We start from the raw sequence: 21,397 nt of genomic DNA, 5'->3' as shown, positions 1-21,397 counted from the left end.
CGTTGGAATTTATCTTAATTTTTTCTCTCCGCACTAAATAATCTAGTAGAGGCTATAAAGAAACAGAAGCTAAAAGATTTAGATATATTATGTTACAAACAGATGAAGGGCAGCCAGCAGCCAAACACCGGCGCATTAGTGTGGCAGACAACATTAACCACCAACTTTTGAACTTTTTTAATAAACCAAAATGACTGCGGGAGAAGGATTGGGAACCACCAGAAAACCAAATGTTTAGCTGGGTTTTGTAGCAGAGATCATTACAAAGAGCCTATTTCTTACACACCTAAAGCCGACTAGACCACAGGCCCTGCAAAGTTCTTCTAATTCACGTTCAGATAATACGATGTGGCTCCCTGTTATCTGCTTTACACGCTGTTGGTGTGATATTATAGGAGTAAGAAGAACAAATCAGAGTTATATTACAGAAGTAATATGAATCTCACAGCATAAAGCAATTGTTGACAACTTGAGTAGAGGTGATTGTTTTGATTGACAATCCAAATAGGATAAGCAGCGTGTAAAAGTAAGATATAATTCACTAAGCAAGCAATCTACGAAATTCCCAGAAGTTTTAGAGGTGAAATTAAAATAATTGCGAACATACCTCTCTTTGAGTCCCCAAAAATGGTATAAAAGAAAACGGCCCATCGGCTATGAAGGTGCTGGCAACAAACACTCCTCCAGGTCTTAAAATTCTACTTATTTCAGCCACCTGCAAGTCCACATCCACATGGCACATAGTTAATAACTAAAAGCCTACCCATTGATTATTTTGGTAGGATGGATCTATGGTACAATTATAGTGATAGGTAATGTTACACATCAGCACGTGCTGGCAGATACACACATTTCACACCCATACACAGAAGCAAAGTTAGATTTGCTTTGAAGATGAGAATAATCATATCACTCTAGTAAAAAGGCAATTAGCCATTAATAAACTGCAGCTCGTCCAGTGTGTTTTCAATTAGTGCAATTATAAAAAGTTGATTACAAGCCGAGGAGCTATAAGCCCCAGGTATAGATGAAAAGCTACTCACAGCAGCTGATGGTGAAGGCCAGCAGTGCAAAGCAGCACCGGCATGCACTGCATCAACAGAATTTGATGCAAATGGAAGCCGAGCAATATCAGCTCTGATCAGAACCAAATTCCTACGAATAAGAAGAATCTGTTTAGATGTAAAAACTCAAACAACAATATAAATATAGGGCAGAAAGATCCTTGAACTATAGCAATTGAACTACCGCCAAATAATGTAATAAGAAACTACAAGGAAATACTATTTACTCTCTGGGGAAATTTTCCTCTTGTTGAATGAATTCATAGCACTGCTTCAACATGTTCTCCGAGTAGTCCAAAGCAACAACAGACGAAAATAGCCCACTCTTGGCAAAGATTCTTGAAAACAATCCACTTCCACAACTTGCATCAATTATGTTTCCACCTAAGATCGGTGTCATGAAAGTTCTGATCAACTCAAACTGCAACGAAATCATCACGTGCTCAGCATTCACAACCATGTGTTGAATGAAAACTGTCAACATCACCATTGTAAACATGAAAAGAGAGACGCGTTCTGATAAGAAATCACTAAACTCTGTCTCTCTCTGACTTAGCATTTTCAATTGGTATTAATGGACTGATCCATCTCCTAATATCGAACCTATAACTCACCAACTGACATTAAGTAAAAAGTACCATGTGAACAATTCTATATTGAAGAGAGATAAAAGAGCTAACATCACCTCCGTCTCTGGGCCAGGAAAACCAAGGGCTACACTAAAGCTTTGACGCCAGCCCCTCTCATAAAGAAAAGACACCAATCTAGTCCTGATCCAACAAAAAGCTGATAAAAATGAGAGGAGAAACAAAGGGGAAGAAGAGAAATGACAAGAATGTCAACCCAACACCCGAAAGTTCATTTTTCTCAATACAACTAAAGGCTACCAGTAATATTCTAATTCCACATAGCAAGGAATTAAAATAATTTAGAAAATAGCCCAAACCTATGCAAATCCCAGGTACGGTTGATCAATATGTCCTATTGTATTGGATATGTAGGGAATGGTATACTTCCCGATTATGTATGCCAACAGAAGTGACATATTAATTTGGTATTTAATAATGCGTTAAACCACTAAATGATAATATCAGCATCTGTTTCGTCATTCTGGATGTAAAGGGACTTCTACAAATACTGATTACGATAAACAAAAAAGGACAAATGAAACCATAAGAAAATTCAAATCATAGTACAAGTAACTTTATTATTTCCATTTTCGGAGGCGTCAAGGTAAGTACTATAGATTGGCGGCTCACAGCTTCTCAACACCAGAGATTACATAATTTCAACCAGGCGCAATCAAGTTTTCTATTTTTGAACAAGAGTGCCTTCTAATATAGAGCATAAAGATTTGAAAGTCTTTTGCATTTGAAAGTCTTAGTAACAATAAATATCATATTACCTAAAAATCTCCGTGGAAGCAGGCATGGGATCACCATAATTGTTATTTCCACTGGCTATCGTCAAGTCCAAATGAGTTCCACTACCAGTGAAAGTCTTTCTACATGTGCCACATTCCAATTGATATCCATTTGTGGACTCTCTGTATAAAAGCATTTAAGTAAATATTATAAATAGAAGAAATAAGAAAAGTAAAAATAGGCGCAGTTCCTAACATACACTGACAGGCCCGAACCAGCCGCCGCCGCAGTCAATGGGCCATAACATACGGAACAAGCTAAAATATTTTCAATGTTGTTGACTTCTCTGTCAAGTATAGAAGAGTCCTATACAAGAACCGGAAATTATTAGATAAAAGAAAAACGAAACGAACAAAACTAATTAAGTTGATAGGTTAGGTCAATTTACCTTTTTCCAGTATACTTTTATCACTCTTACGCGACACATAAATTCAATCATGTTCCAAACAGTATTCTTAACATCTTACTTCTCACCGGGGGTACATAAAGATTTAATTCAATTCGAACAATGTACAGCACAGCAACAGTTTATAACTACATATCCTCTCTCACTACCAGAAAACAATGTTCTCAAACCTTGAAGAGCTGATAATGTTTTGTTCACTGAAATCCTCACCTCAGTATAACTCGGTCCAATTCATATCCTCTCTTTTCTTTGCGTTTCTCTCAAAAACAAACCAGAGGACGTTACCGACTTCAGGAAAAAGAAGAGAATACAAACCGATGGCTGAAGCCTAGTGTCCATAGAGGCAATCGAAGAGGCTGGAACGGTTGAAGCGGAAATTCGTGTAGAAATGGATAGGGTGGGTGAATCGAAGTTGAAGAAGCAGCAGCGCCTGAAGAAACAGAGTCGAGTGGGGACGAAGGCCAACAACATGTGCTTTGCAACGACTGCAGCCATGCCCCGGCGCGGCGATCTGACACAGATACTTGGTTTTCTGAGAGTGAATCAGCTTCCACCACCACTAAGCTTCGCTTCGCTATGGACGGATGGCACTACTGCGTGATAGACAATTGTTCGCATTGGGTTGGATTGCAGTAGTCTTCGAAAGCATGGGCGGGGGCGGGGGAATAAACTTTGAAGTTCTGGACTCAATCTGGTTCCGGGGCCCACAAAAAAATGATTGGAATTTGGGGATAGCAGAATCCCCATTGCCCAATCCCCCGGTCCCACCCCCATATTATTCTCGCTTTGCAAATTAATAATTGAATAATGGGCAAACCACTTCACATCAAAATAAAATAAAATAAAATCTACAAGTAGATTAGTTTTGAAAGAAAATTTTAAAATATTGTAGTTTAAATCGAAAATTTAGAAATAATTTATTGGGTTAATAATTATTTATTAATCTTAGTCAATGGTTAGTCGAGAGTTATTATTATTCATTTAATAATTATAATAATGCACAAATTTCATGAGACGTTATGGTTTGTGGGAGTTTCTTTGGATTAATTTAACACATAGATGATTGATGGAATAAATTAATCTTTATTAACGTAAAGTAAACTATAAACGTACTCAAAAAAAAAGTAAACTATAAACAAAATACTCAAAATCAGTTGATGGTACAATTTTTAATTTTTTTAAAGCGGAAAATAGAGTAAAATAGTAAAAAGTAAAAAATACAAACACCAAAAAAAAAGGTTTGATTGCTGCATCCAAACAAGGTGGTACGGGTGAGTCTTCCAATAGGTTATTTTTCCAACGAATAAGTAACTGTAGGAGTGAAAGCTTCGTATAATTCGAAAAAGTAAGAGCAGCAAGGCCAAGTAAATAAAATACGAAAAAAAATACATAATTTTTTTAGGATTAAACAAAAGGATTTGCAAATAAAAGTGCTAATGCTACAACCAGTCCATAAATTGTTAAAGCTTCCATAAAAGCCAGACTAAGCAATAAAGTACCTCATTTTCTTATCATTAGGAAATGCTTAATAATATATTAACTTTATTTTTTTTAAGCTCAACAAAACCGATATAAAACCTAGTACCTTATCACTAAACTATATATTTTGATTGACTGTAGTACATTAACTGTCGTTACACATTAGGAAATATATGTCAACATTAACTTATTAAGATATCTTTTTCATTTCTTAAAGATTGGAGATTCAATCTCTGATCTACATTTGTACTAAAAGAAACTGTTAGGCTATATTTGTTTAAGTTGATAAGTAAATTAAACATTTAAGGTTGATTAAGCAAAGGTTAACTTGCTATTCAACTTTTAAGCATGCATCTATAACAATAACTAAGTCTCTAGACTTTAAAAAGAGTGTCTAATAGATCCCTAAATTTTGAATTTTTGTGTATAATGAGTCATTCAATTTTAAAAGAATATGATAAATGCTCGAATTAATTTTCTGACATGTTTGATATTTTTTAGAATGAACAGACCTATTACACATAAAATTGAATTTTGTGTCTAACAGAATCAAAACTTTCAATTTTGTGTCTAATAGAATTTTTTAAAATTTGACCAAAGACTATTAGATATAAAATTGAAAGCTTAGAAATCTATTAGGTACTTTTTAAAATTTAGGGGCCGTTTGTTTCGTGAGAATGCAAGATTCCGAACATCTGGATTTTCACTTTTGTTTTGTGGGAATGCAAAATATATCCAGATATCTCAAGATGTTCGGATATCCTAGGATGCTCGGGAGGCCGCATCCAAGTTGTTTTAGATGCCCTTTTGAAACATGAGTTTCTATAATTTCCATGTCCAGATGTCCTATGTTGACATTTTTGCCCTTTCATTATTTTTTTCATATATTTTTTTTATCAAATTTTTTGTTTTTATTTGTAATTTTATAGTTTAAAGAAATTAATGTACTCATGGACTAATAAATAATTTTATGCAATTAAATTTTTTTTATATATTACATGTACATATAAAATAAACTTCAATTAAATTATATAATATTTCCATTTACTGTTAATATTTAGAAGAAATTATTATGAATGATATCTATTATCTTAAATACATAATTTTAAAGCAATTTTTTTTAACGATAACTTACATTTGATATTTTTCTTCTTAAAAAAATATAATTTGATAATATAATAAATGAATTTGACCTCATATAACATTAATTATATAATTGTATTTTGTTTTGAAAAATATTAAAGTTGAAAATTGAATTTATATTCAATATTAATTACTTTTAAAAAAGTCTTATATTAATATGAATTCTAATTAATAACATACAAAAATTAATATATATGCAATTAATATAAAAAACCAAAATATTAAATTATTTTTAAAAAAATCTATTACATAAATGCAAATTATATTAGATTAATGGATAAATTATATAAATATTCGTAAGGGCATTTTTTGAACATTATATAAATTTAGAACATTCCTGCAAAACATAAACGAGACTATCCAGATATTTTTAAAAAGTCAAACATCTAATTAATTCTAAGTATCTCCATTTCCAAAAAACAAACAGCCTGGACATATATATATTAGATGTGTAATCGTTAGTTCAAGAGCTTATTGGTGGGTTTGTTGACGATTGGGGGTACCCCCAAGGGGCTGAGGTCCCTCCCCCCACATGCCCCCTCCCCTCACATTTTGGAACGAATCTCGTAACATCGATTATAGTAGTGGGTGACCATTGACACCTATCAATTACAGAGAACCTCTAATATAAATCAATACAAGACATCGGTTTCGGGTTGTAAGAAATCTTGACTAGCTTTTGATAGCAATTGAACTAACCTCTACAATAGGTTTTTTCTCTCTCTCTCTGAGTACAACATGTAGGGGTAGGGATTCAAACTCTCAATCTCATAGTTGGATACATATTTCATAATCCGCTGAGCTAGTTGGCTACAATGACTTGTTTTATTATCTCATATGCTTGCTTGGAAGTAGATATGTATGCTAAGATTCCAGCCACTAGGTTCATTTAAAATCAATGATCTACCCCACTTAATTCAGTTAGATGATAAAGATTGGAATGTTGATCTGACTGCTCAGCTAATTTAGCAATGATAAAACGCTAAGTACCCAAAAGGGAACAAGCTGGGAAAATCAACACAAAATTCCAACGCTACAGGTTTGTTATTTGACATCATATAAATTTTGAACTCCTCTGCAACTTGGATTCAGATTACTAGAACGAGGAAGCTTCGTAATTACAAGAAGGTTTTCGTGATATATAAGAGAGATTTCTGACAGCAGAGTTCTCTCTTGCAACAAGTCACTGAAACTGTGGGACTTAAATGATGAAAGGGGGACGACAAGGCTTGGGTCGTTTAAGTGATGCCAAGTCCAATAAGAGGTTGAGGACGAAAGCTCAGGTAGTGTGATAAAGCAACCGTTTTCCGATGGCCATCCCCTTAACATTTATGCGAATTCATTATGAGTTAATGAAGGCAGGTAGGCTCTTTACTTGAAACGAATCCCCTTTTCCCTTCTAAGCATTTAATGACCTCACACACATCCCTTTTTGCAAACAATAAATCTTCTTCCTCGCCAACCCTGAATTTCAATTAACCCCATTCATTTCTAAACAAATCTAAATATAACTGAGATATCGAGATCCTTCAAAATTTACCCATATATATATAAGGGTTATAAAGACTAATTTAGCAAGCTGGGTTGTTTTTCCGGTTGAGGGTATGATGCATTGTGAAGTGATAATATGGTGATGTGAGGGTGGTAGATATATATTATATATGTGTGTGTGTGACGAGTAGAATTTGTAAGGTGAACGCAAATAAAGTCTCACATTAATTAGGAAGAAGGTGATCGTGGGAATATAAAACAGTACCCTCATGATTGTGGTTTTTTTTTTGTTCGTCAATCTTGACTGATACCATATTAATATTCATGGGATTCCATCTCAAAACCAATTGGAGTAGCCCATATCTATTATAAATCATTGTAAGTTCTCTTTTCTTTTCTTTCAATGTAGGGTCCTTAACAGATAGGACAATTATCCCCTCCATTGGTATACAACATTTTGAGTGAAACCAGAAGCAACAAAGTGGACAATATCATACCATTGTAGGACAATTATCATACCAATGTAGGGTCCTTAACAGATAGGACAATTATCCCCTCCATTGGTATACAACATTTTGAGTGAAACCAGAAGCAACAAAGTGGACAATATCATACCATTGTAGAGATACTCGGAATACTTAAGGTACCGTAAGTTGTCCTTATAGAGAGCTTTAAAAGTTTTTAGTTAATTGTGAGTGACCAAGTTGTGAGGAAGTTGGAGTTTAATTGACTATAATAAAGATCCTATAGCCACCCAAGACCATCCTTCAACTGCTTCTCGACTTCCCACATTAATGGCGGCTCTTCAACATACCCACCTTCCTCTTTTCCCCTTGTCACCGCCTTCATAAATACATACGAGATCAGCTGTGAGCTGAGCGTTCTAATTGGCGCTATATTAATTATCAGATTTATTATCAACTCTTTATCCACCTTCTTCCTGAAACTAATTTTCTTCTGTAGTTGGACTTCAAATAGCAGGCCGGGGTTGCGCAGGAATAATTAAGCTTAAGCGCCATCGAAATCAAGGTGGTTTGTTGGTGATTAAAGATGGAGAAACAAAGATTATAATGATGTGTAATTGATCAGTGTAGGGGAGTTGGTTAGGGTTTCACATCATGGAGTTAATTAGGGCTAGGATTGGAGTTTTGGAGATGTAAAAAAAGAGAGGAAAAAAATGGCCAACTCCATGCATAGGCAGTGGCAGGAGGAGGCCTTTATTTCAAACCTTTGAAAGCCCTGCCCCCAACTAGATTCTTCCTCGCAGTAATAGCTAACCTCATTATCGTCCATATATTATATGTAGCCTTTTTCACCCCTTTAACACACACAGTGATCGCAACCCTCTTGAAATCATCCTCTCTCTCTCTCTCTGCAAATCAAAAATGAAGAGAAAATGGGAAGACTGCCCACAAGCTGAAAACATAGATCAGTTTCCACCTGACATTGAGCTCCACCTTGAGACTCCATTACCTTTGGAGTGGCAACGATGTCTGGATATTCAGGTACTACTCAGAACGGATTTTCTTTTTCGTTAAATCACCACTAAACTCAACCGTTGTTCTCAACGTACGTACTCCCAAACTTACTCTTGTAAACTACCCCGAATTCCGACCTATGATTTTAATAGATTTCGAATATAAACCTCCCAACTAATTTAATCTTTTATTCATATTTTTTAACCAATACGTTCATACCATCGACATCGATGGTATCCAATTTGTGCGGTACAGTCGGGGCAGATACATTTCTACAACACGAAGACTCGGAAGAGATCCTTCAAGGATCCAAGAAGACCGGATCAGCCGCGGAGCAGCCCCGGCGAGGATGATCCCTTGAGCTTGGACCTTGAGCTCAATCTGAATTGCCAATCAAAGAAGAAGAGCGATGGGGTGATTATGTCTGGTTTGGGAAGAGGTTCGATACATGGTCCATCATGGCTAAGGTTGGAAAGAGAGGAACAAGCTGAGATGGTGGCCAGAGTTTGCATGCAGTGTCACTTATTGGTTATGGTTTTAAAGTCCTCACCGACATGCCCCAATTGCAAATTCATACACCCAATACCGACAGACCTGCAAATTATCCCTCCAACTACAACTACAACTACTTTGTTTATAGCCTCTCACCCTACCAAGGATCAAACCCAGTCTTTGAAACGTTTCTCCAACGCTATTCAAAATAAAGTCTGATTGTGTTTAGAGATTTAATTAGTATTTATATGGGGAGTTACGTTCAGTGTATTATCAGGGGAAGACCGGAGAGGCAGCTTTGTTTTCGAAAAATGTGTATTATATGGAAAAGGAATTACTCTATGTCAAGGGTGATCAATGCAATTGTGTGAGAGATCTTACTCAATTTTTCTAACGTCGTTTTTAACGTCTATGACCTTTTAAGTACATACGTATTTAAAGTTTCATTGGACTTAGGATTAATAGTTTGCGCTTTAATATTATATAAGGATGAACATTTTTTTAGTCAAATTATGTGTAGCAAAAAATTCGATTATTTGATTTTTTATCAATAATATGTCTTTAACAAGTTCAATTATATATATATATATATATATATATATTTTGACTATATAAAGATGTTTCAAATTTATCTAGCAACTTAATTAAAAATATAGTATATATATTTTGACTATATAAAGATGTTTCAAATTTATCTAGCAACTTAATTTAAAATATAGTTGTATATCTATTCATGGATCATGATGACAGCTGGCTAAGAAGACCAATCAGAAACTTCAAACTTTACCTGACCCACTTACATTTATAATAGAATCCGCAAGCCACAATAGGAGAACTATCTCCATTAATTAGTAACAATATCTAAAATATTTCTAAATTTGTGTATATAACAAGAAATTTTAGGGCAGCAGTTCAATTTTTTTAAAAAAATCTACTCCCCTGATATTTAGGATATAATTATTTATACTGTATTTTGTACTTTTAATAAGAGTCTCATAATGCTTGACTTTTTTTTTTATTATTGGAATTGTTTTAAAGTATTATTAATACTTACAGATATAATAAGATTAGTAATAAGTGGCATAATTAGTACTGATCATAGATAGAATGCTTTTTTTCTTTGGATAACTAAGTCCTAAACTCATTTTATTTTTTGGTTTTTAATTTTTTAAAATTCAGTTTATAAACATTATTTTTATTCTTCTATTCCTTTATTTTTATTTATCTACTTATTAAGAATGTTTTTAATATCTAAACCAAATTTTAAAAACTAAAAATTGATTTTTTAAGTTAATTAACTAAAAAATTTGTGTTTTTTAGAAAAGTAAAAACATACTAAAAAAAATTGGCCAAGCATAATATTGAAAAATAGAAAACTAAAAATAAATCACTATCAAAAAGCCTAATTAAGGATTTTGTTTAACAATCAGAGGTGGTTCATTGGTCTGAAGAGACTACGGTTAATTAAAAAATAATGGGTTCAAACCCCATGATAGCCAACATACCTAGTAATTCCTATGTGTTTTCCGGTACCAAATGGTAGGGTCGGGCGGTTGGATACTCATGGATATCACAAAAAAAAAATATTTCGTTTATATTCTATGTTTTTAACATTAGGTTTGTTATTCTTGCCATTTATCTATTTAACTTGTTTTTCCCTTTTTCAAAAATGCTTTTCAATTCTTAAATCAAATTTAAAATAATTATATAGTTTAGGTTTGTTATTCTTACCATTTATCTATTTAACTCGTTTTTCCCTTTTTAGAAATGCTTTTTAATTCTTAATCAAATTTAAAATAATTATATAGTTTTTTAAAATACTCTTTTTTTTTTTTGAGAAATTAAAATACTCTTTTTAGTTCTTAATATTTATTCTTGATTTTAAAAACATTTCTAAAAAGTATAATATAAATAGATAAATTATGAACAGGTAAGCTTTTTTTTTTTAAAGCGAAAAGCAAAAGCCAAAAATGGTTCATAATTTTCTAAAATTTCAAAAATCTCACTTGCAAATAATTTCAATAGAAACAATATAGGAAAAGAATGGTTAATCAAATCAACATGCTTAATTAGTTTTAATAAATGGAGAAACGCGAGAAACATGTGCGCGGCACGGCATGAATATATATATTGATTGCTTTTTCTCTTATTCCTAATTCCCCAACATTTCATAAAACTCAACACTATTGCCATTCTTTCTTATGGATTCTTGAGAAGTACGAGCTAGGTTACGAGAAATTACCTGCATTTTCCTGCTCCAAGCAGCGTAGACTCAGAGGAGATCATGGAGAAAGTAGAGGCGGAATCCAGAGATGAAGCAATGAGATCCAGAACCGCTTTCCGATGTGCAAAAGCAGCATTTGTGCTTTCTTCGCTCAAATCCTCCCAAAATCACTACCTCAGAGCCACTGTCTATGAAATAGTGAAGGTTTCAATTACATTCTATAATCAGTATCTGCGCACTCTTCTATTCGATTCAATTACTAAGAAACTTGATCGATTTTGAAAAATTGCGAATGTTAATTACCTTTCAGGAGAAAGAGAAGCTGAGGAAAACTTTGGGAGATTTGAAGGTCGAGTTGGCTAGGGAGCGTCTGAGGAATAAGAGGATCAAGCTCTGCGGTTTGATGGAATTCGTTCTTCAGATCCTGCTGGTGATAACTCTTTCGAGCTTCTTCTTTTTTATCGCCTTCAAATCTACCTGAACTCTGATAGAACCAGTAGTAGGTCCACGGAGTTCGATTATGGAACAACGCTAACCAGTTGTTCACCGAGTACATTACTGGAATCATCAGCTACCCTTTTTATTTTGTAGTCGCAGCATAGGTTCGAATGCGTGAATTTCTTCGACAAGCTCTGTAGAGTCTTCAATTTCAAAGGCTTCAGAATTTTCTTAGTTACTTGGTTCAAACGAAGTCGTCCATTTCAAGTGTCAAAAGAGAAATTTCTATACATTGCGGAGGTGGAGCGCTTCAAGCGAATTGTTTTTATTAAAAATAAAAGTGCTTTAGAAGTGTTTTCTAAATAATTAATACATACTTCAAAAATATTTTTAGAGAATTTAATAGACGCTAATGAATAAACACCTGTAACTATACGATTTGGGGTGAGAAATAAACTATTTAAACAGATTTGAAAACATAATTGTTTTTATTAAATATACTTGATTTTAACCTTTTTTACAACTTCAATATAATTTAACTGAATAAGACATTTTTATTTCCTTTATTTATATTACTCAAATATTTTTTATAATAATTTTAAGAGGCATTTCTCACATTGTCCAGTGAAAAGATTGACAATTTCTTATGTATTCTCAATCACCAAATGCATTCAGTTATTGAAAATTATTATTACACGACCTTATTATAATAATCGAGATATTTCCTTTGCAAAAAATAAAGAAAAATCGATTTGTAAACAAATTTGATTCAGAAGCCTGTTTCTATCCCCAAGGTGTAGTAGAAAGAAACTGAATATTACTATAATATCGAATGAGTACCTTCGGTTATAACATGGACTAATTTTTCCATGTCCTAATCCATTTGTTAAAGAACAATTCCCTCATAGTGTTCAGTATCGGGAAAACCATGCAAAGGAAGTATATGAATCAAAATATGGCTAAGAGCTGCGAATATTAGAAGGGACCACTGAGCTGTCGACAAAGGACTGTTTCTTGAGAGGAGAAACATTCGAGTCCTCAACCAATCTTCATCACATAGTACACTGCATTCTCAGTGCCTGTAAACATCCACCACGAGCTATAGGGTATCAAACTGGACAAATATGTTTATTTATAAGCACATACATAAACAGTTCATGAAATAAGCAGCGTTGAGAAGATGAAACTTGCCTTCAAAAAATATTGACACGTAAAGCCATCTCTTTGCCTTATTGAGTAATAGACTAAGTCCATTGCGAGAAAAACAATGAAGGATCGCGCATTCTCAGCTCTCTGTTTAATTCCCACGGTGTCTGAGCTATATTATATGTTCAACTAAAATGGATGCAATTCCTGGAGAGAGGCAGTAGCCATGAAATTTGAAACATGTGTCCCATGGGCCATCATAGCGTAGAAGAGGTGCTGAAATTCATTAGAAAACTTCGATCGAATAATAAATACAGGTTATCAGTATATTTCGATCCAGATCTTGTTCTATCACTTATCTGCTTTGCATAACGTGTTTACAACCAACTATAATCTTAGATAATTAAATTATCCATCATAAAAGCAACTTAATTGTCATAGTTTATGCACAAGACTGACATTTCCTTCTTTTATATACTGCACACTTGCAACCGCAAGCTAAGGTACAGAGTACCCGCTTCTTTCAGAGTAAAATGCTACATACTATTTATTCTAGGAGAAAGTGAAGCAAAGATATACATCCTTAAATCTAAAGCACAAGGAGTGTGTTTGGAAATGCTTTCCCAATATCCTAAAATTGTTTCTTTCTTTCTCAAATTTTTTATGGAGTTTGACTACTATCAAGAAAACATTTTTGAGATTAAGTATTTGTGGTTGTGGTACACATTGTTGTTGTCAATGTTAAATAAGGAGTAAGGACAATTTGGACCTTTGGTGGTAAGGATCCTAAGATAAGGATTTTTTTTTTTGTTTTCAGAAATGTGCAAATGAGAAACTTTGGGAATTAAAGATGGAGAGGATGACATAAGGTTCAAGGGACTTCAAATCTATTTGGACCGATAGACTTCCACTTGTCCTTGGTGTAGGAAGGTGAAGTCTGTAAATATAGTATAATATTTTGCCAGACCGTTTTTTTTTATGGAATTCGTTCTTGTATTTTTTTCTTCTCTTTGAGGGTTTGAGAACATTTATCGTGTTGACTAATTTTTTAGGTTAAAATTTTGTTTCCAATAACAGAAACAGCCAAATGAACATCAAATGCTGAAGATTCTACCCAGGTAAGAAAAAAAGATATCAAACTTTCTTTGAAAGAAAATTGAAAACTAAAAAGGCTTTGATTGAATATACCTTTAATCAAATGCATAAGGATCATCTGCATAGGGATTCAGGGACCCTTCCGTAAACAGATCACCAATGTTTGAAGGACGTGATTGAGCTCCACCCTTGATTGTCTACAGACATTATCATTTTAAATGCGGAAAAGATTGAAGAGCTGGAATAAAAGTTGTGCATAATAATGTATTGACATACACATTTAGGCGTTGAAACGTAAACAAAATTTTATCTTTAGACAATTGTGGTTCTCTGATATTTCATAAACCCATTATTTTAATATTCTCCATCTAATTGATACTAGAGAATTATTTGAAGTTAGCATGAATCAGCAACCAACTGCAGTATACAAACCAAGAAAAGAGAAAAGAAGGATAAGGATATAAGCCTTTTCTTTTACCTTGACAGGACCTCGGGGGGTATTTCCTCTTGGAGTTTTACTATGTTTTCTCGGGTCCTGATATACATGAGGAACAAATTTTCCTATTCAATAATAATTATGAGATGATCCAGCTTCTACGCATGTGCAGTTCTGCACGGTCCTATTAGTTCATTTTAGTGATCAGGTTCGTACCTCAAACAGAACTGTACTTTTGGTTTTTCTTCTTTTAGTGATCGTCCTTCCATTTGTAGTTTCAACTTCATATTCACGGCGAGTAACCTGGCCAGCCATTAATTAAGTTTCAATGCGTCAGGGTAAGTGAAAAGCTACATAAGAGAAGTTAGTCCTTCACGTAATGTTCTTGAGTTTCTATCCAAATATTAATGGTTAAATGAATTCATCTCAACAGTTCACATAATGTAAAATGCACATACTTTTACATACATCAGAAATAACTCACCTTCTTATGGTGCTTAGGGATACTTGCAACACTTCCTGTGTTTATGTCCTCTACGGTCTTCAACAACTTCGATACTGGTGTTTGAGCTTCTTGTAGGTAAGGTGAATCCTACGAGAAGATGAATACGGAAGTATTTATAATGTTGTTGATCAACAGATTTCTTTGCTGCAATTTATCGACAAGTTGTCAGTAGCACCTCTTCATGCGCCGGTCTAATCAGAGTGCGCTTGCTTTTTCTGGAACCACCAGAACCTCTCATCTTGATTGATGACATGGAGTAGTCCTGCACCATAACAAGTTATTAAATTATCAAGGAGAACCTAAACTTGATATATGAAAATGACGAAGTACTAATTTTATATCGATCCTTTATTTTTTTTTTTTGGGTTAAATGACATTTCCAGTTCCTATTCTTTGGCTCTTGTAACAATTTTGTCTATATACTTTCTCTTTAATAATTTAATCTCTATACTCTTAGAAATGTAAAAACTAAGTCCCAAGTATTAAAGGGTGGGAATAGGAGTAATCTAGAGATTTGCTGTTTGAATTTATAGTTTAATGTCAGGAAATAAAAAACATAATCGAGGGTATTCAATATTGACAGTGAGGGAGGGTAAAATGACTTTATTTTTAAACATCAACACTTAATCATTGCATTTCTAAAATTACAGGAATTAAATAGTTTCAACGAAGAATATAAGGACAAAAGTATCCAAGAGCCAAAAGTATAAGGACTGAAAATATATTTAACCTTTGTATCTTAACGCAATGAAGTTCAATATGGAGAACTAGGATGCTTCTGATAACAATATTAAATTTTGAGAAGAGAAAAATGATCCAAGAAAAATCGGTTTCATTACTGTGCATAATGAAGCTTGAAATTGATCATCAGCACATAGATGATAGAATACATCTAGCTGCCACTTCAAGTTACAAGAAAGCTTTTGGGAGGAAAATGGCATGAAGTTGATTCGTAATATCACGTGCATGTTCACACATGCACGTGGGACAAGAGATTACCTTCTTTGAATTCACTTCTTGATCCTCTTGAAGCTTGTCACCCATCACTTTCCATTGTAATTGCAACAATGTTCTCTGCCTGTCTTCCTGTGATATTTATGAGTCGATTAAGAAATGAGCACAATACCTGATATTTGTACTCGAGTTTGTAAATGTAAGTACTTTAGTTTTTTGGAGATCCAACTCCTCTTGAAGCTTCCTACATTCATCTTCGTTTTGATGTCTCAAAGCTTTCATCTGAGCCTCATGTTCACTTCTCAGTGACGTCAGTTTCTGGAACATTATAAATTACTAAACTATTAACTAATATTGAAAAGGTTGACACAAACCAAAATTTGAATACTTATAACCTCTTTTAATTCATTCTCGGCTTGCAGTTGAGCACGCTTTAGCTCTTCATTGTGGTCACCCTTATGAATTTGTTCGTTTCTAGCATGTTCTTGCTGAATTTGACTCAACTACAAAATCAAAATGTAGGATAAAAAAGACTTACTCATCGATGCGCGGTCTTTATCCTTGAACAAACATAGAAACATATGATACTCAGCACAGTTAATGCACCAACAGAACAAAGAAGCTTCTGAAACTGTTTAATGAATTTAATTACTGTTGAAAAAATGAAAGTGATAAAAATAATGCAGGAGCAATAGTAAAATTCTCACTGTTTGATGAACAATGAGGAAATATGAAATGTGAGAGAGTAGAAATCAATAGAAGGAAAAATCAACTTCTAATTGAAGTGATACAAAATTGTAAATAAACAAATGAAAGTACAAATGTTGGTGATACAAACTTCTCATGGAAGTTCACCCTTATATAGGTGTACAAAATACATAACTTAAACCAAAACTAAATTGGAGAAACTTACAATTTATAAAAGTGAAACTTAAAAGATAAAAAACTGAATTTAAATTTGAGTTACAAGAAAAAACTCATAACTCAACAATTACACATAAATTCTATTAATATAAACTAGAAGTTAACTTCACTCATAAGTTAGCCGATCCATCAAGGCTGTCAGATAGTTTCTCATGATTTCTGATATAAAAAATTTAAGATTTAATACAGCTCAGATTGTAATAACAAAGTGTAAATACAATATGCTAAGATTTTAACGTGGATCTAAAAAGAATCCGATGGACATCATCCCTAGTCTAGAATAAAAGTTGCAGTAATTAGATCACAAGAAAAAATAAAATGAACAAGAAAAAATAAAATGAACAAAAAAAAAATGTTAAATCTAATCTAGGGGACCATGTCAAATATGAATATCTTGATCATAAGAAGATAAACTTCATTCTTTTCAGACGCATACCAGAGTAGCATGTTCTTCCTGAATGCGAATCAGGCATTGCCTAGATTCTTCTTTCAATTCTGCTAGTTTTTGTTCACAATTTCTTTCCATTTCTTGTACAACTTGATCTGCCTGTACGTTAAAATGAATAAACAACAAGTTTAATAGTGTAATATGTTGCAACATATGAGTATTAAGAGCGAACCTTTTCCTTTTCCTTGTTAACAATCTCTAGTTTCTCCACTTCATACTTACTCCGGATGTCATTGATGGCCTATTAGTTTCACGGCTGTCAGCCCAAGTAAAGGTAGTCTTACCGCATGAAGAGTATTTATGAGTAAAATGGTTACAAATAATACCTGATCGTTTCTATGGGATATTTCTTTCAAGTGCTTTGATAACTCCAGCTGTTTACTCTCCAGCATTGTATCGTACTGTCTTTTAGCATCAGAAAGTTTTGTTTCAACAGCAAGCAATAGAGCCTGATTCTGTAATAGATGAGTACTAATCTTCAGGTCATCGAAAAGCTAATCACAATAATTTGTCGTGAAAGTGAACAATTGCAACAGTACAAAATACAAAACCTCTTTATTTTGTTCTTCTAGCTTCTTTTCACGCTCGTTAAACAGAAGAATAAACTCTTCCTTTTCCTTCAAAATATTGTGAAGTTGATCACCCTCTATCTCAAGCATATCTGCACGTTTTTTATGATTTTCACTCTCCTTCATTAAAGTACCTATCTCTTCTGCCTTGTCGTGTAACTCTTTCTCCAATTTTTCTATGTTACTCTGATTCTCAATTTCCAGTGCAGAAATCTTCTGCAACAAATCTTGCTGCAAGAAAATATCAAACAAAATTAGTCAAACAACAGTGCTTGTCATCAAATTACTTATATTTGTCGAAAAAGTTGTAGACCATTTTATTCTCAGATGATCTTGAACTTTCTGACAAAGTACCAATTTTCTCCTCTAATCTGGAAACCAATGATTCTGTCTCTGTCTTTTCTGAAGCAAGAATTTCCACTTCAGACGCCAACTTTTGAATTCTCTCTCCTGCTAAGCGAGACTCTTCTGATAGTTGTGCGATAAGTGATTCATGGACTTTCTGAAGTTCATCTACTTTCTGCTGTGATTCCACATTTATCAATTTGAGTGCACTTTTTTCTGATGTTACACAAATCAATTTGTCACGAAGCTCGTTGCATTTCTTTTCGGCCAGCTCTGAAGCAACATCCCTCTCCAATTTGACCAGCATAAAGCAAGAGTCATTTAGAAGGTTTAGCTGATTAAATTTCTCTAAAAAAGTTGAGTTCTGTCGATCCAATTCAACCAGCTGTTCAACCAATAAATGGACTAGATTTTCAAGGTTTTTGGTCTCCAAGAGTGATGCATCTAATTTCTTAATAACCTCATCATTATACATTTCCAAATCACTCTTTTCCTTCTGCAAGTCATCTCGTGTGGCTATCAAACTTGTAATTTTATCTTCTTTTGAATTTGACTCTAATTGTGTCGCTTCCAGTTTAAAGTTTAACCCCTCTACGGTCAACCTGTTCTCCACAACTGTTTCTTCAAACCTCTTCGTCAGAGATTCTGCAAGAAAGTATCATTATAGTCCACCTTTTATGAGAATAATAAAGTAACCAGTTCCACAATGCAAAAAGTGACCCCATTAAACACTTCAAGGGGCTTGAATTGTGAAACATACATCTCAATCCATGCAATCTCATTTTTCAATGCCTAGTTAAGGTACTTTGTGATGTCCACTATTATAGAGGTAATAGGTCGGCCTTCCATTTAGCTTGTGCATGAGTACACGGAGGTCCTTATCGTTAAATAAATAGTAATTTTACTGTTCTCAAGTTTAGAACATTATGAGATATTTAAAATATTTCAATAAACTTTAATAGTCTTTGTTATTAAGATCATGAGTAACATCGAGTCAAATGCTATGATGGGGGAGACAGATAACTGGAAATTTGATTGTTATCTCCTTTCACAAGATCCAAAATACTTGAACCATGAATTTATTTTGCAGCATCCATCAAGTATGTAATGCGTGCGATTAGAGATTTAGCATGGTAATTTTGACTCCTTGTTTTAAGAATTCTATAGAGGAAGTTTTGGGTAAAATGTTGTTGATACAAAGAAAGTGAAAGCACTAGCTGCCACATTTATATTTCAACGGTGTTGATGAAAGCGGACCATGAGGGGGAAATGCATAAGGCAGCCAAAACCAAGATGCGTGTGGTACCTAATCTGTCCCCTAACCAGAAAAGAATATTGATGATTATGTATTTCATAAGATTAAGTAACAATGCTGGTCACTTTAAAGAATAGTAAAAAAAAAGTATGACATGGTAGTTTTCAGCCTCAAATGAAACATCCCAGTATGCTGAATGCTCCTGTATAACCTGACTTGAGCATTAAACATTGTCAATAAAATATGAAAGCATCAAAGGTTTTAGTAATCTCTTCTAGAATTCTTCAAGCACCAAATTGTCTTGCATTTATAATTAACAATGGCAAAGGGACTGTTAAATGTCAATAAAATCTTTGTCACAGTCCTATTCCCGGCTCTAAGGTTTCAAGGCAAGGATTCAAAATGATATAGTGGGGAACAGTTCTCCACAGGCTTAATTTTCTTCTGTTTATATAACATAACTAAATAAACGTTCGGAAATTTATATAAGTACACTGCAACTAAGAATTGGTCAAATTAAAGCATGGAATCTTAATATATGTATACAAAAAGTAAAAAGTAAGAGTTGGTTCTTGTAGGCCAATACTTCTTTGTCCTCATTTTCAAAATGAAACATTCCGTACTTTGTCCTCATTTTAGAAAGACGGGAAGATTTTCATCCCAAATTACCAAGCATGCATTGTTTAATGAACTTTCTGAAATTTTAGGCCCTATTCGTGATAGTTTACCTTTTTCCTCAATGAGATTTGCAGTTCTCTGCTGTTCATCTCTGTACAATTTACAATTTTCCTCTTTCTCAATTTTGAGCTCGGCTAGCTCCTTCTCACCTATGTTCAGAGTTCAAAAGCATTAGATAGAACGGAGAATTTTATGGTACATTGTGAGTTATATTAGCCAACTAAATGTTACAAGAAAAAGTTATTCACTTCAAAATTTTAAGGACTTACGATTTTTTATTGTTTCTTCTGCCGACTCTACTTTTATTGATAAGTCATGCAATCGTTGGTTTAACCCATCGACAGCTATAGAACTTGCGGATAATTTGGCTTCTAAAACCTCCTTATCTTTCTCACCTGTATGATTTTGTTAATACAATGATTACATTTAAGGTTAATTCCTACTTGAGGTTAATTATACTAGATAAAAGACAGGCTTAAAATTTTGAGCCTGAGATTGATAATTACCCTCCTGAACCTGACAGGCTAATTGCTGTAATGTTTCAGTGAGCTGATCGCACAGTGTCTTGGTCGATGAGAACTTGAATTCTAATCCCTTCCACAATTTCTCGTCTTCATTTTGCTTGACCTTGAGCTTGGCGTTTTCATTTAATGCAGTCTGCAGTTTATCCTCTAAAGCACGCACATGCTCCACTGATTTCCTTAATTTCGTATTCTGTAAACACTTTCAACTTATGAATCAGACCTAATGAACTGAATTACAGGAAACACAGCACACAGCCTATTTGTGCATCGAGGTTTAAAAAGAGAAGGTTGTTATCCGACCAATTTCAATGACCAGATAAAGTTTGCATGAAGACGCACGCACGAGCGTGGTATATAGAGAATGGAACTTCATACCGCCATTTCCAGATCAGTCTTCAAAGAAACTTGCTCTTTCATCAATTTCTCTGCAAAATATCAACGACAGGATCAACATAAAACTTCACTCCTCACAAAAAGAATGATTAAAACTGAACTTTCCGATTGGAACCTGCAGCAATCTTCAAATTGACAAAACTTCCCGATGAGGCAGAGTCCGGAACCGAACGCGAAGAGAATGAGAACGTTTTAGTAGTTCCTTGCGCCGAACCTGAGAGTGACTTCAACTGCTTCAAGCTCTTCATGCTTGGAAATCCGAGCTTCTCCATTTTCAAATTGAAAGACAACGACGGAGAGAAAACCTAGTAATTTGTACTTCGACCTCGCTCTCGAGCCCGCGGAATTTCGCACATCATAGTGTGACTGAAATGAATTGGGCGCCAAGAATACCGAAGCTTCAACTAATTTATAGTATTCGGCACATCATCCTCATGCCGTGTCAGCCGGGTGTACGAATGTGCCAGCTATTTTCAAATCAACGTG

The 21,397-nt window shown here is 34.1% G+C and overlaps 4 protein-coding genes across 9 annotated transcripts; 2 read left to right on the top strand and 2 right to left on the bottom strand.

Annotated features, from left to right (window-relative positions):
* Positions 1–59: 59 nt before the first annotated feature.
* On the bottom strand, positions 60–3,576 carry LOC111016077 (S-adenosyl-L-methionine-dependent methyltransferases superfamily protein). 2 transcript variants are annotated; one of them, XM_022291391.2, is made up of 8 exons: positions 3,210–3,576; positions 2,688–2,794; positions 2,470–2,610; positions 1,750–1,834; positions 1,292–1,485; positions 1,044–1,155; positions 608–715; positions 60–375 (listed from the first exon to the last, which is right to left on the bottom strand). In XM_022291391.2, the coding sequence occupies exons 1-8, from the start codon at positions 3,387–3,389 to the stop codon at positions 235–237; spliced, it is 1,068 nt and encodes a 355-aa protein (XP_022147083.1). In that variant the 5' UTR covers positions 3,390–3,576; the 3' UTR covers positions 60–234. The 2 variants fall into 2 exon arrangements, with proteins under 2 accessions (XP_022147083.1, XP_087975448.1); XM_088119322.1 differs by lacking the exon at positions 3,210–3,576 and adding an exon at positions 2,877–3,188.
* A 4,458-nt stretch (positions 3,577–8,034) lies between these two features.
* On the top strand, positions 8,035–9,371 carry LOC111009395 (E3 ubiquitin-protein ligase). Its single transcript, XM_022282466.2, has 2 exons — positions 8,035–8,512; positions 8,741–9,371. Exons 1-2 carry the CDS (start codon positions 8,393–8,395, stop codon positions 9,194–9,196), a joined length of 576 nt encoding a protein of 191 aa, XP_022138158.1. The 5' UTR covers positions 8,035–8,392; the 3' UTR covers positions 9,197–9,371.
* Positions 9,372–11,126: 1,755 nt separating this feature from the next.
* LOC111009432 (uncharacterized) lies at positions 11,127–11,873 on the top strand. Its single transcript, XM_022282514.2, has 2 exons — positions 11,127–11,405; positions 11,512–11,873. Exons 1-2 carry the CDS (start codon positions 11,262–11,264, stop codon positions 11,680–11,682), a joined length of 315 nt encoding a protein of 104 aa, XP_022138206.1. The 5' UTR covers positions 11,127–11,261; the 3' UTR covers positions 11,683–11,873.
* Positions 11,874–12,436: 563 nt separating this feature from the next.
* On the bottom strand, positions 12,437–21,374 carry LOC111011548 (synaptonemal complex protein 1). Of its 5 annotated transcripts, none has more exons than XM_022285375.2 (20): positions 21,027–21,373; positions 20,894–20,943; positions 20,501–20,708; positions 20,264–20,389; positions 20,045–20,143; positions 18,030–18,706; positions 17,699–17,947; positions 17,474–17,602; positions 17,320–17,388; positions 17,136–17,246; positions 16,171–16,278; positions 15,983–16,093; positions 15,821–15,907; positions 14,997–15,083; positions 14,801–14,908; positions 14,533–14,619; positions 14,359–14,415; positions 13,974–14,077; positions 12,831–13,079; positions 12,437–12,718 (listed from the first exon to the last, which is right to left on the bottom strand). In XM_022285375.2, the coding sequence occupies exons 1-18, from the start codon at positions 21,181–21,183 to the stop codon at positions 13,976–13,978; spliced, it is 2,622 nt and encodes an 873-aa protein (XP_022141067.1). In that variant the 5' UTR covers positions 21,184–21,373; the 3' UTR covers positions 12,437–12,718; positions 12,831–13,079; positions 13,974–13,975. The 5 variants fall into 5 exon arrangements, with proteins under 5 accessions (XP_022141067.1, XP_087975716.1, XP_022141058.1 ...); XM_088119590.1 differs by having other exon boundaries at positions 12,437–12,753; positions 12,831–13,061; XM_022285366.2 differs by having other exon boundaries at positions 12,831–13,061.
* Between the last annotated feature and the right edge of the window lie 23 nt (positions 21,375–21,397).

The sequence above is a fragment of the Momordica charantia genome (assembly GCF_013281855.1).
Source record: "Momordica charantia cultivar OHB3-1 chromosome 11 unlocalized genomic scaffold, Mcharantia_2.0 BLBB01000011.1, whole genome shotgun sequence".
Taxonomy (NCBI): Eukaryota; Viridiplantae; Streptophyta; class Magnoliopsida; order Cucurbitales; family Cucurbitaceae; genus Momordica; species Momordica charantia.
The sequence above is the reverse complement of the archived record's forward strand: the minus strand, read 5'-3'. Positions and strand labels throughout refer to the sequence as shown.

Excerpts from the sequence above, each read along its gene's own strand:
- LOC111009432 (XM_022282514.2), top strand. The coding sequence starts at position 11,262 with ATGGAGAAAGTAGAGGCGGAATCCAGAGATGAAGCAATGAGATCCAGA. Across the intron at positions 11,406-11,511 it reads CTGTCTATGAAATAGTGAAG|GAGAAAGAGAAGCTGAGGAA; the intron begins GTTTCAATTACA and ends ATTACCTTTCAG.
- LOC111011548 (XM_022285375.2), bottom strand. The coding sequence starts at position 21,183 with ATGGAGAAGCTCGGATTTCCAAGCATGAAGAGCTTGAAGCAGTTGAAG. Across the intron at positions 17,948-18,029 it reads GATCATCTGAGAATAAAATG|CAAGATTTGTTGCAGAAGAT; the intron begins GTCTACAACTTT and ends ATTTTCTTGCAG. Across the intron at positions 17,603-17,698 it reads TAGAAGAACAAAATAAAGAG|AATCAGGCTCTATTGCTTGC; the intron begins GTTTTGTATTTT and ends CATCTATTACAG.
- LOC111009395 (XM_022282466.2), top strand. The coding sequence starts at position 8,393 with ATGAAGAGAAAATGGGAAGACTGCCCACAAGCTGAAAACATAGATCAG. Across the intron at positions 8,513-8,740 it reads AACGATGTCTGGATATTCAG|TCGGGGCAGATACATTTCTA; the intron begins GTACTACTCAGA and ends TGTGCGGTACAG.
- LOC111016077 (XM_022291391.2), bottom strand. The coding sequence starts at position 3,389 with ATGGCTGCAGTCGTTGCAAAGCACATGTTGTTGGCCTTCGTCCCCACT. Across the intron at positions 2,795-3,209 it reads ACACTAGGCTTCAGCCATCG|GACTCTTCTATACTTGACAG; the intron begins GTTTGTATTCTC and ends GTTCTTGTATAG. Across the intron at positions 376-607 it reads TTTTGGGGACTCAAAGAGAG|CGTGTAAAGCAGATAACAGG; the intron begins GTATGTTCGCAA and ends TCACACCAACAG.